This window comes from Odontomachus brunneus, unplaced genomic scaffold (genome assembly GCF_010583005.1).
Source record: "Odontomachus brunneus isolate Ranch 3 - 2012 unplaced genomic scaffold, Obru_v1 Obru_scaffold_126, whole genome shotgun sequence".
NCBI classification, from domain to species: domain Eukaryota; kingdom Metazoa; phylum Arthropoda; class Insecta; order Hymenoptera; family Formicidae; genus Odontomachus; species Odontomachus brunneus.
Genome location: NW_022639576.1, coordinates 719,565 through 731,860, shown reverse-complemented (window position 1 = coordinate 731,860; position 12,296 = coordinate 719,565). Strand labels below are relative to the sequence as shown.

The 12,296-nt window shown below is 40.1% G+C and overlaps 1 protein-coding gene across 3 annotated transcripts; it reads left to right on the top strand.

Moving 5' to 3' along the window:
- The first annotated feature begins 934 nt into the window (after nt 1-934).
- LOC116849870 (dymeclin) lies at nt 935-5,810 on the top strand. 3 transcript variants are annotated; one of them, XM_032827485.1, is made up of 12 exons: nt 935-1,138; nt 1,598-1,901; nt 2,051-2,254; nt 2,353-2,606; nt 2,666-2,881; nt 3,005-3,186; nt 3,282-3,407; nt 3,526-3,639; nt 3,751-3,966; nt 4,051-4,233; nt 4,332-4,448; nt 4,538-4,705. In XM_032827485.1, the coding sequence occupies exons 2-12, from the start codon at nt 1,615-1,617 to the stop codon at nt 4,703-4,705; spliced, it is 2,067 nt and encodes a 688-aa protein (XP_032683376.1). In that variant the 5' UTR covers nt 935-1,138; nt 1,598-1,614. The 3 variants fall into 3 exon arrangements, with proteins under 3 accessions (XP_032683376.1, XP_032683377.1, XP_032683378.1); XM_032827486.1 differs by lacking the exon at nt 935-1,138 and adding an exon at nt 1,179-1,331; XM_032827487.1 differs by lacking the exon at nt 935-1,138 and having other exon boundaries at nt 1,615-1,901; nt 4,538-5,810.
- Nucleotides 5,811-12,296: the final 6,486 nt, after the last annotated feature.

Here is a 12,296-nt window from a genome sequence, read left to right as displayed (position 1 = left end):
ATTGGCTGAACTTCCGCCGCGCGGCAAGCATTACCGCGTCCTATGTGCTGGAACCATAAGCAATACGATTAGACTTGATGCCTTATGACTCCTGCACACAGGACGCGGCGGAAGTTCGCGCGACAGCCAATCAATATGTTGTTTTTCCGTAAGAGCTAGAAGGTTATTACGGAAAGCAGCATATTGATTGGCTGAACTTCCGCCGCGCGGCAAGCATTACCGCGTCCTATGTGCTGGAACCATAAGCAATACGATTAGACTTGATGCCTTATGACTCCTGCACACAGGACGCGGCGGAAGTTCGCGCGACAGCCAATCAATATGCTGCTTTCCATAATAACCTTGTAGCTCTCACGGAAAAATAACATATTGACTGCGTTCAGCAGAGAAAGCTGCTTTGTAAAATTAGCAGTAAAATCAGCAGAGAAAACTGTTGTAAAATTAATGTATCTGATTGGTATATGCTCTTGGATTCAACCAAAATTAAGAGCATACTCCAATCAGATTCACGAATTTTACAACAGTTGCAAAGCAGCTTTCTCTGCTGAACGCAGCCATTGATTGGCTGTTGCGCGAATTTCCGCCGCGCAGCAAGCGTTCAATTCAATTTCAATTTTAATATCTGGCTCCAGGCCTCTCTAAGAGTTATGCCCTAACGCCATTTTTCCGATTAATGAATATATCGAGACTAAAGTCTTGGAAAATTCCAAGACACGTTCCAAAAAATCCGCGCGGCAAGCATTGCTGCGTCCTATGGACAGGAGCCAATAGTATATCCGATTCTTACTAGAATCGATTATTTCGCTCGATATACCGAGTTACCGATAATCAGTGCACTCCAATTAAATTACTAGAGTCATAATCGATTATTTTTTATCGATGTCCCATCTCTAATTCGCCCTGACTGATAACTTGACTAATCGATTATATCGATACAATTCGTGTGGAATTTTTCTCTTCTTTCATGCGTGTGAACAACTTGATTGACTAGTGCCTATAATTTTGCAAGTGAATATTGTTTCAGCGTCGTAACGTGCAAGACGTGATGTTTCGAGTGGCTGGAAGCTAAGGACGCAAATACCGCTAAAGTAACGGAGCCCTTGGTGAAACGCTGTCGATTTTCGAGTGGCGCACAGAGGTTATTTTTTGTTATCAGTTCGATCCTTCACATAACATTTACATCTACGCAAAATGATATGATAATTGTAACAGGAACGCATACCGAAATATACTATAGTGTTATAATGAACAGTTAGATAATAAAGTAGTCATTATCAATCCGTTATTTGCATCGATTCGCTCGTATCTCTCCATCTGACTGAACTGTCAAAGTATACTTTTGACTGTGTTGTTTCTTTGTTTCAATACACAATTTTTTGTGTTTGCACGTTGTTGACACTAGCTTGACTAGCAGTGTCAAGAACATATTCCTAAATCGACGTATCATTGCACAGCTCTTTTCTTGTAAAATTATATTTGTACATGAATTGTGCAGACATATGAGTACACACATAATATGATATATAATAAGGAAAAAGTTGTCGTAACAAAAACGTCATTAGCAGAAATGATTCATTGATCATAACTTTTGTTTCAGGAGATTAGCAGAAGACCATGGGTGCAACACCGAGTCGCTGCGAAGATCTCTCCAAGAATGTGTACTTGGAGAAATTCTGTGGGAAGCAAAGCGTACTTACAAATGATCCATTCTGGAACACATTTCTGTCATACAATATGCGCCCACCTATTACAAGAAATGATCAAATAGAGCTTGACTCTCGTTTGGATTTATCGTGTCAGCAGTTGCTTGTTAATAATTTATCCACTGGCAACTTTGGTACCTTGATACAAGTTGCTCTTATACGCATTAACGAGCTGCTTGCTCCTGTTCAAAATCAAAAGTGAGTCTTTTTATTATCTGTAAATTGTATTCATTTGCAGAGGGAGAGAACAAATACTATATACATATACCAAACATATTTCTCTGGTATCATATTCTTAAAAGTAATTTTATCGTTTAAATTTGAGAGAATGATCTTTTCACTTGTAGTATAATATCAGCATGGCAAACATACAATGCACTGTTTGCTGTAAGGTGCATCTTGAAATATCTCATCGAAACTGTTGGCGAAGAACAGATGTTGAAGCACATTGAAGCACCGCTAACAACTGTGACCAATGAAGCAATGTCCTCTTACAGACTGGAAGTGTTTTTCGAAGCTTTAATAGAGCTTATTACAGATGTACCCCTGTGGTAAGTGAAAGCAACACATACACGCTACGTTCATCGCGATACATACGACACGTGTTCCATACACGTGTATACATAAGTGTATCTGCATTTGCTTACAGTGAATTTACGTACGTCGTTCATTTGGAAGCAATTAATTGTTTACTTGTGTTGCTTTCGGTGCAACTGTTTTCTCAAACTGCAGCTGAGTACAGCGCTGTATATAGGATAGCGATGCATGCGCACTCGAGCAGCTGCAGCCAACATGCGCCTGCTGTGGTGTGCACATTGTTGCACAATTTTATTCAACAGGAACACGCTCCTCCGGGATTGCTCACGCAGCAACCCGGCGGTGGCATTGTGTTCAGTATTGCTGGTAAATATACGACGATGCGATATCGCTTTCGAGGTTTGCTTTAATGCTCACCATTTCAGCTGGTCTCTGGAACGTGATAAGAATGGGCATGGGCAGCGGTTTGAAGAATGTACAGATTGCACACAATGGCGCTACCGAGGATGAAGAAAGGAAGCGCGATACAGAAACTCCGCTCGCTAGTCAATCCCTGTTGTTACTATTGGTTCTGACCAACCATTGCACCGCCATGCAAAACCCATATAGAAATGCGCTTTTCTCTTTTATAGATATGCAAGGTGCGTATCAAGCTAACTGATTAGTCACTCCAGTCCCTCGCGACGCAGATCGTTGAGACGTTTTATCGCTTGTAATTTATTCCTTGATGGTGACGACAGCAACACAAATGTTTCTTTTCACAGAGGATTATAATACGTCGCAAACGAAGGGAGCTGATGCCTTCAAATTTAATCTAAATAAACTGTACAGTACTATTTGTAAAATACCAAATACGGACGAAGTCACGCTCCTACTCTATATGCTGTTGCACAGAAACTCGAGTGTGAAACAGGACATAATGAGAAGGCCTGACATACAATTATTGGTAAATATCCAACAGTCTCTCTTCTTTTGCGGGTAATTGTTACGTTAAATGTGGTTATATTTTAGTATCTCACGTTAAAACGTTTGTTTGTGTAGGTAACACCGATATTGCAAATCCTGTATCATGCGCCAAATAATACGTCGCATCATATTTACATGTCTCTCATTATCCTCTTAATTTTGAGTGAAGATGAAACGTTTAATAAACGGATACATGAAATTGTAAGTACTACGTCGCATGTCTTTATACGCGCTATTATATACTGACTATTAATAAAATTTCCTATTATAACGAATATAATTTGTTACTTTTCTGTGTTTTTTATTTTTTGTTTCCAAGATGCTTAAAGGTGTGGCGTGGTACACTGAGAGATCTATAAGTGAAATATCATTAGGTGGTCTTTTAATTCTCGTTGTTATTCGTACGATACAGTATAATATGTTTAAAATGAGAGTAAGTAACACTTTGCATACACTAATACAAATACATGACGCGTATTCAAGTTTCGATATGCATGTGTGCCAAACGAGACTGAAAAGAATAATATATTTCTGTCATTATCAGGACAAATATCTCCACACAAACTGTCTGGCCGCCTTGGCGAACATGTCTGCCCAGTTTACGTCGTTACATCCTTATGTCAGTCAGAGGTTACTCAGTCTATTTGAAACACTCGCTAAGAAGCACACGCGATTAGAGATCAAAATTCGAACGCAGCCGACTGTTTCTGCCGATAGTGCCGTCGTGACTGTTAATGGAGCTATTGCAAGCGCAGATTTGGTAATTACACAAGATCTCGTACCAGAGATCTATGTAACGCGCGCGCGCGCACGCACAGTTATCGTGTGAACTATCTTATTCCAGATTCAAGACTTGACTATACTGGAGGAAGTCCTACGGATGGTGCTAGAAATTATAAATAGCTGTTTAACCCACAGATTAGCACACAATCCTAACTTGATCTATACTCTTCTGTATAAGAAAGACGTCTTTCAACCATTTAGGATGCATTCCGCTTTTCAAGATATCGTGCAAAATATCGATTCTGTGAGTCTTTTTCTTTCCGATTTCAAGCGGCAAGCGATGAACCAATACTTCTGTATTAATGTATTATAATTTAAATCGACGCGCGAAATGATTTTTAGGTAATAAACTTCTTCTCTTATAAGTTGGAGCAAAAGGACCAGTCGCAACTTGGCGTTAGTCAAGTATTAGCCACTATACAGCAAGGGACTTTGGAATGGCCACGAGATCGTTTAAGGGTATGTAAAAACTTGGAAATCATCGATTTATTCTGTAGCGATTTTATTGCGAAAACATTAACGCTGTCATCTTCTTCTTTGTCGCGTAGAAATTTCCAGAATTAAAGTTTAAATATGTAGAGGAGGAACAACCGGAGGAGTTCTTCATTCCTTACGTGTGGAGCGTCGTTTGCCAAGGAGCATTATTGCATTGGAGCGCAGAGAATATAAAATTGTTTTCCCCCAACAATGGCGAGACAACGATTATCGTTTGCTGATATTGAGATGAAAGATGCACGCTGCTGTAAGTATTCCAAGCGATAACTTAAAACACGCGGTACCGTAAGTTTGATAACAAAATTTGTCGGATGTCAAAGTATAAATAATATTTTCCTTCCGATACGAGAGATTAGGAATTTTCACAACTAGAACGACATGAGAATCGTCGCGCGTATGTAAGAAATGTTTATTGCGATTACCTGTGTGATATCTCAAAGATGAGTGTCGTATACGCAGTAGGAGATCATTTATAATCGGAATATTGTCCGGAACGCGGAACATTTCTGACCATATCACTTTCTTGTTGTATTATTTTAATATTTATTACGAAAATGGAGCAAAGAGAGAAACATGCGAGAATATTAACGTTTATTGAAAAAAGGATTAAACCTTCTCATTTGTCCATATTCGTGTCGTATACTTTGTTCGTTAAGATAATGTAGAAAAAGAGAAAAACTAACTGACTTGTACAAATGATACGCTGATAGATGTTATGCCAATGAGTGCGATTATTACGTATCGATACGTATCAATGGGACTAGTTTAACATTTTTCATTACGAACGCTATCATAAGGAACGATAGAAACAAAATTTACGTTACTAATTATCTACTAATGTACGCATGAGCAGTTTTACAATTAGTTCGTAAGTACTACGCAGTTTAAAAATATACTACGAACATCTATAATTTTGACGCTAAAACTTGTTACAATATCATCTTTGTACACCTTAGAAGACCTTCTCTGAAAAAATGTAAAATGTAATCCTAAAACTAGATATGTATTGTTTCCAAATATCACACTACATAGGAGCGTTATAAGGTTAGTGAGCTCTCTCTCTCTCTCTCTCTCTTTCTCTCACACATGCCCGCGCGCGCGCAGTAGCCTAATTAAAGTAGCGTCGAAATACAATTATGTTCCAAGTGTCGCGTTTACGTGCGCGCACCTGTTTGTAAATAACTATCGAGATGGAGAAAGTTTCCATTTGTCTAATTTTAGACTGCAGCATAATATCTGTATACTCTGCAATTTCTCGCGCGCTGTATATGTGCAAATATAATTTCTATTTAATATATATAAATACAATAAAAAAAAAAACATACACTTCTCTCTATGAATTACTTGTCGATAACCCACTGTCATTCTCGATCAGTCACCGCGGCCATGTTGGATTGGTGATGTCAAGCGAGAAGCGAGAAAAACCATGCTCAAAATACCTGCGAATGGGGCTAAATAAAAAGATATATCATTAAAATGACACTTGCAATCTGTACACAGTTGCGAAATGCTCCTTCTCTTTTGCTGAAATAATTGCATAACCGCAAAATGAACGTGACAAATCGCCTCATTTTGACAAAAAATCAATTTCGTGCTGAATATGATAAAACACGCATTAAATATAAATATCACAATGAGTTCAGTATCCGGAACATTTTTACACTTTCACAATTGTATCACAATTGTGTGATATCAGCACGTACTCTATAATAACGCTGTGGTTTTGCAGGAAAACATTGATCGTCTGTTGACATCGTTAAAACTGCTCGTTTTCAATGAACTTTTACACAATAAGTTAGAGAGAGACAAGTATGTTTTCTTTCACTCTCTCTCTCATTGTCTATATTAGTGCAAAAGTTCTTCGGAAACAAACAGACCTATTTTCTCGCCTAATAGTTCATTTCTTGCCATTTTCAATCATATCGTTACCATTAACGCAGAGTTCTCCGCTGACTGATCAGGAGTCTTAAACATGACTTAAGATAGGACCCGGGATAAGAATCTGGTTGTAACATATAAGAGAGAATAAAAATAATTCATCAACTACTTTTTAGCCGACAAGCCAATTGCGAGTGACATATCGCGCACAATCGCGAGAATCATATGAATGTAATTGATGTGGATACAATGACTCGAAACGTGGGAGCGCCTAGTGAAGCGCGGTGACCTGTCGGCTACGAAATAGTCAATTTGCTCGTATCTCGAATGTACATCTTTATTAAACAAATACAGTTGACGTCTTAATGTTATTTATAATGTCGTTATAGATAATATTTCATTTTTTCCTAGCCTGTGTGCAGCGTGTATATGCGGCCGCGCGTGATCTTGTGTTGTGTATGTGTGTATAATTATCATACTATTGCTAATACTTCAGTTTTGTTGAACAATCTTTCAGTTTGCAGAGTAACAAGGTAATTTGACATTTCTGTGCGTCGCGGTGCAGACGCGCCGAGTAACTCAGTGTGTCACGTTAAAATTAAAGACTCGTTCAAGTCATAAACATTGCCTCAGCCGTACGTCACGTTACGGCTTGTAAACGTGTGTGTGCTTAGCATACAGATAGTACAATATGTCTTTCTTTTTTTCTTTTTTTTTATCCATAATAATTAAATTCCTTAACTGTACTATATCGTTACTTAATCTTATTAGTTAACACACAATCTGCGATGGGAGGGAATTTAGTCGGCACGCAATGTTATTCCATCACGGCCTATCGCTAGTATCCGTAGTTGAATATTTCATTCGCCACGCAATTTACCGCTCACCTTTTAACGCCCGATCGCATCACTATCGCACACGATTTCATCACTGTTTTATTGAAGGGCGACGCACATGTAATTGGAAATAATAACGAAACCATCGACATGAACGCTCGTAAAACTCGCTCGAATCTTTGTTGATCGCTCGTATGGCACCTCGTATGCATGGTAATTGCGTTACGTTCTTCGACATTGCACCTTACGTTGTATATGCTTGGTAAATGTTTTCTTTCCTTTAGCCATGCTTTAAGCGTTCCATTTCTTTCGGAAAAACAGAGATCAGTCGATCGCAGAATAATACGCACAGCAAAGTGTCGATGACGAACTCTATCGAATCGAAGCCGTTACCGCGAGAAGTGTCGAGATATATCGACGAAAACTCCATGATTTATATAATACATTTCGCCCCATTACAGAGAAGAATTGCATCGCGCTTCCAGGATTGTATTCCATAGAGAGTATATATTTGTAAGATTTGGAAAAAGATGCATATTGATTTCCTACATTTCTACTTGCTGCTTCAAGAAGACGCGAATTAAAAAGAGATTCGACCGAATACTGCGAGCATTTGCTTTGCGAAGCGTTACAATTTCTCAAATTACACACGCACGCGATTGCGCATCTACATGCACGGTTGTGTCGTCGCATCGTGATACGTGCGTACATATGCGTGGTGTGTATGTGTGTGTATCTGTATGTAAAAATCTATACGTGTCGAAGACGAACGTGTAATATGTACCGGGTAGACGAAAATGGAATCTCCCTTCCTGCAAAAATTTGAAAATTTAATTTCCATATTATTGTTTACCTTCCGACATTTCTCCGCGAGAGCTCTCTCGTTCTTGTTTAAATTTAAAATATTTCTCTGGCAGGTAAACAGTGTGTGTGTGTGTGTTTATGCACGCGCGTCTGTGCGTGCGCGTGTTGTGTGTATAAGTGAGACGAGGGTGTGAGGAAGGGGAATATGTATATTTATATACGTAAACATACATACATACACGAAGGTACCTGTGCATATGTATACGTACACGCTAGCAGCCTACAAAATACAATAGTACATTACAAATTCATACCATCCCTTCTCTTCCCTCTTTCCCCTTATATCATCATTTTGCAAACAGCTTATATCTTTTATGTATATTTATATATATTATATATATATATATATATAATAGTATCATCTAGTTGGTTTTTTGTTCAGCATAGTTTTTTCCTCTCCCGTTAATTAAGTACATCTTTAGAGCAGACGTGCGCGCACCCGACTGGATTCACATGTCACGAATCATCTTATTTGTCATTGATTTCTCGATTCGAAAGAGATCTGAAATTCTCTCATGTTTCAATGTCTCGATACGAATAAAATGACAAAAGAATGCTCATGTGGACTAGGGCATCCCTTATTTTATATTGTTTGTATTACGAACGTTTCGTCGAGATACTTTCAATTTGCAAACAAGTCAAAGATATTATCGTCAACTCGATCGGATGAAAATAACTTTGGAATATCAAAATAAAGCTGCGACCAGTAGAGTAAAGCCTGATCTACGATATGCTCTTTGTGTTCTGTTTTTTGTCTTTTTCTGGCTTAAAGCTTAAGATTTGAGTCAGAAAGAGATAAAGAGAAAGAAGCAGGAAGCAAAGAACACATTGTAGATCAAGCTTTATAGAAAGAGAAGACTGTCGAAAGTGTAACAGATCGTTGTGTATACAATGCGGGATGCCCTAGTAGTCGAGTACAAAGTTGCCGCTTACGAGGAGATCCGTAATGCGACACTGGACTTTTACGCGCTCTCCTAACTTTGTTACATCCGACATCGCGTAATGTACTCATCAAAGAAGGTAGGTGGATAGGTGTAAGTATGTCGTTACGATGTCGCATGCATTGATTAAACGTCGCGATATGCGACGATCAAACGAATTAGCGATACCGTACTCTCGCGAATTGCACGATTCATCACTGTGTGCTTCACGAACGCTCATACTCGAGGAGTAAGCGTACGAACGCGTGTGTACATTTACGTAAGCTAATTTAGACACACTCATAAAGGCCAGATCCTTCGCTCGATCTTCCGAGAACTACTACCGAATTTCGCGCACAAGTCTCTCGCGAGCGTTTCGATGAATCGACCTCTACCTTCGCTCCGCTGTGTTACGCGACGCTTACAAAATGCGCGAGATTACACAAGATTCGCCTTGCAATATAAGTCGCATTGAGAAAATGCTAAAAGGAGAAACGGTACAAAAGCAAGCGGTACACACCGGTATTTAGTGTATTATATAAGTGTATATACGATCTGGTGTTATATCGGGAACAGAGATGAACGATCGAACGCGCCTCCCTCTGCCTCGTTTCGTCTTTTCCTTGTAGTCTTATAGTCGTCAATCTCTTCTGATTCCGCACTTTCCGGACAATCCGAATTGTCGATCATCAAAGCGTCTGTTTTTCGCGCGAGTCGGAGAAATGGGTAAAAAGTATGTATCGTTGCACCGGATTTTTTTCGGAGATAATTTAAAGGGAAGAAAGAAAAGGAAACCAAGAGACTATCCCTCGAGAACCGACGTGGGAAAAACTTTGTCCACAATGACAAGTGGCAAAAGTCTCGCGGGCGCGAATAGCCATGCGATGGCTCGTTGACGAAAAGTTTCCGCAAACGTTTCCGACGAATACCTTATAAAAATGATATGATATGCTCATTGAAAAAATAAATTGTTCATTATAGTTTCCTATATGAATATTATAGATATCCGTACGCAAGAGTTCTCGGTACTAATGTGCCTCCGCCGAACAAACGGCCGGATTCGGTATAATTCTAGATTCGCAGGGCATACAGAGCAGACATACAGCAGACAGACACACACACACACCACTCACACACACGAGGATCCGTTCATTACTTCGCGGTGAGTGACAGCGAATGCGCAGTTGTCACCATTTCACGAGGAGGAGGATATATATATTTATATATATGTGTGTGTGTATGTGGATATATAGAAAGAGGGGGAGAGGGAAGGAGAGAGAAAGAGAGAGAGTGAGCAAGAGTGATTCATATACCCTACGGGATCATTGCACGTGTGCGACGAGTTTTCCGGCACTAAGCATCGACAGGCATTGTCGAAGCTCGTGACAGCTTCCGTACAACGACGCGTATCCCGCAGAAACGCGACGTCGCCCGATCACGTGTCCGATTCTTAACTTCTACAGCCGTTAATGGTAAATGTCTAAAATACATGTCTAAAAACGAACTCTTTGCAATAGCGTGCGACAAAAGGTAAAGTCGCGTCGAACGGCGTAAAAGATGGCTTTCAGGGCAAAAGTTGTCGTTCAACAGACTTTAACGTTTGCCGTACCTTCATTGCGATACGGTATTGCAAAAAGTTTCTAGTAACGATACGGAGCGAACCCGTTTAGCTCGATGTCGAGGTCGACGGGACACTGACGAAAATCGCGGCCTGAGATTCGCTATTAAAATATACATACGAGCGGGGAATGCAACGTACTACTGCTTAAAAAGGCACGTAAAAATCAGTTTCTCCGTGAAAAGAGCAATTGCACAATGTACGAATGTTACGGGGGGAGGATCAGGAGGGGAAGAGCGCGCGCGCTGGTCGCTCTCGATGGCTCCTCCATCCGCTGCGCATTACATCGGATTTAGAATAGTAATCGCCGCTACTCGAGACGAGAAACTCTCACCACGGAATAATGAATGGACACTGTATATATGTATACGTAGAGCACGTGCGTGTGTGGCGCGCACATAACCGCGTAATACGATACCTATCGTTAATTCGCGGACACTCGTAGCGAGAAACCGGCGACAAATGTTCGACAAGCCGATTCTAATCAAGCAATGTCTGTTGGAGAAAAGAGGAGCGAAAAATATTGCCGGGCATACGAAAAACACTCGATCGTGCGCGGACCGTTCCTTTGTTAAATATTTCATTATTCGTAAGAGCTCGTTGAGATTAACGGCCGGTACACCCCGAGCGACCGTTTTCGTATCGATCGTATCGTATGTGCACGCGCGCACACACACATATATATGTGTGTGTGTATATATATATATATATATATATATATATATATATATATATACGAATATAATGCTATACCGATTACTGTGTTTTAACGATGAAGCGTTATCGTAAGATGATGCGCACAGCAATGTCTACTGTCATTGCCCTTTCATTTCCTGTCGATCAATCGTGAAGGAACATTGTGCAAAAACGATCAAATAACAAGTAAAATTGCGAGTACGGGCTAATATCGTATGGCCCAGCCCGATTCGCGACAATAGAATTCGACTCGACATATCTATTCTGCCAGTCAATTATGTGTATCAGTCGCGAGAGTGTTTTTCATCAAATACGAAAGACATGATTATTGCGAGAGAATACATTCATGAGATCAAATGCGTGTGGATCGCAAGTAAGAGTTTAGCCGAAGACGATGAAGAGTAAAAGTTGACTCAGCAGTGTGTTTAAAACTACGTTTCTCATCGGGGCCGTCCTGCCTAACAACGATACAAACAACTATTCCGATAAAGTGTGGCAAACAATAGTCGTAGCGTTAGAGCACGGTCGATACAGCGATAATCATAGGATAGCGTAAAAAAGCAAAGAGATGGCTGGGATTATAAAAGGAGAGAAATGAGAGAAAGAGGGAAAAGAAGAGTTCCCTTGTCCTATTATACTCTACCAAGGATGAGTCGAGAATATAAATTAACAACTACTGTAAACAGATATCTCTGACGGGAAGCATTTCCCGGCGGAGCTTAAGTATCTCTTGCGTATATTTGATTCTACCAGACATCAGCGACGTGTTTGCAGGTAGAAAGATTGCAACTACTCGATAAAGCGTCCCGCACTGTTCTCTTGATACTCAAGACGAACTACTAACTGAATGCCGTTGTCAATCGTTAGTCAATCGTTATACCAACGTCGTGTCTACGGACGGGGGGACGGATGTAAATACAATGACGCGCGCGCACTCTCTCTCTCTCTCTCTCTCTCTCTCTCTCTCTCTCTCTCTCTCTCTCTCTCTCTCTCTCTCTCT

Bases quoted from the DNA above. Each gene is read 5' to 3' on its own strand.
- LOC116849870 (XM_032827487.1), top strand. From the start codon at position 1,615: ATGGGTGCAACACCGAGTCGCTGCGAAGATCTCTCCAAGAATGTGTAC. The intron at 2,255-2,352 runs GTAAGTGAAAGC...ATTTGCTTACAG, and splicing joins ATTACAGATGTACCCCTGTG to TGAATTTACGTACGTCGTTC. The intron at 3,640-3,750 runs GTAAGTAACACT...TGTCATTATCAG, and splicing joins ATAATATGTTTAAAATGAGA to GACAAATATCTCCACACAAA.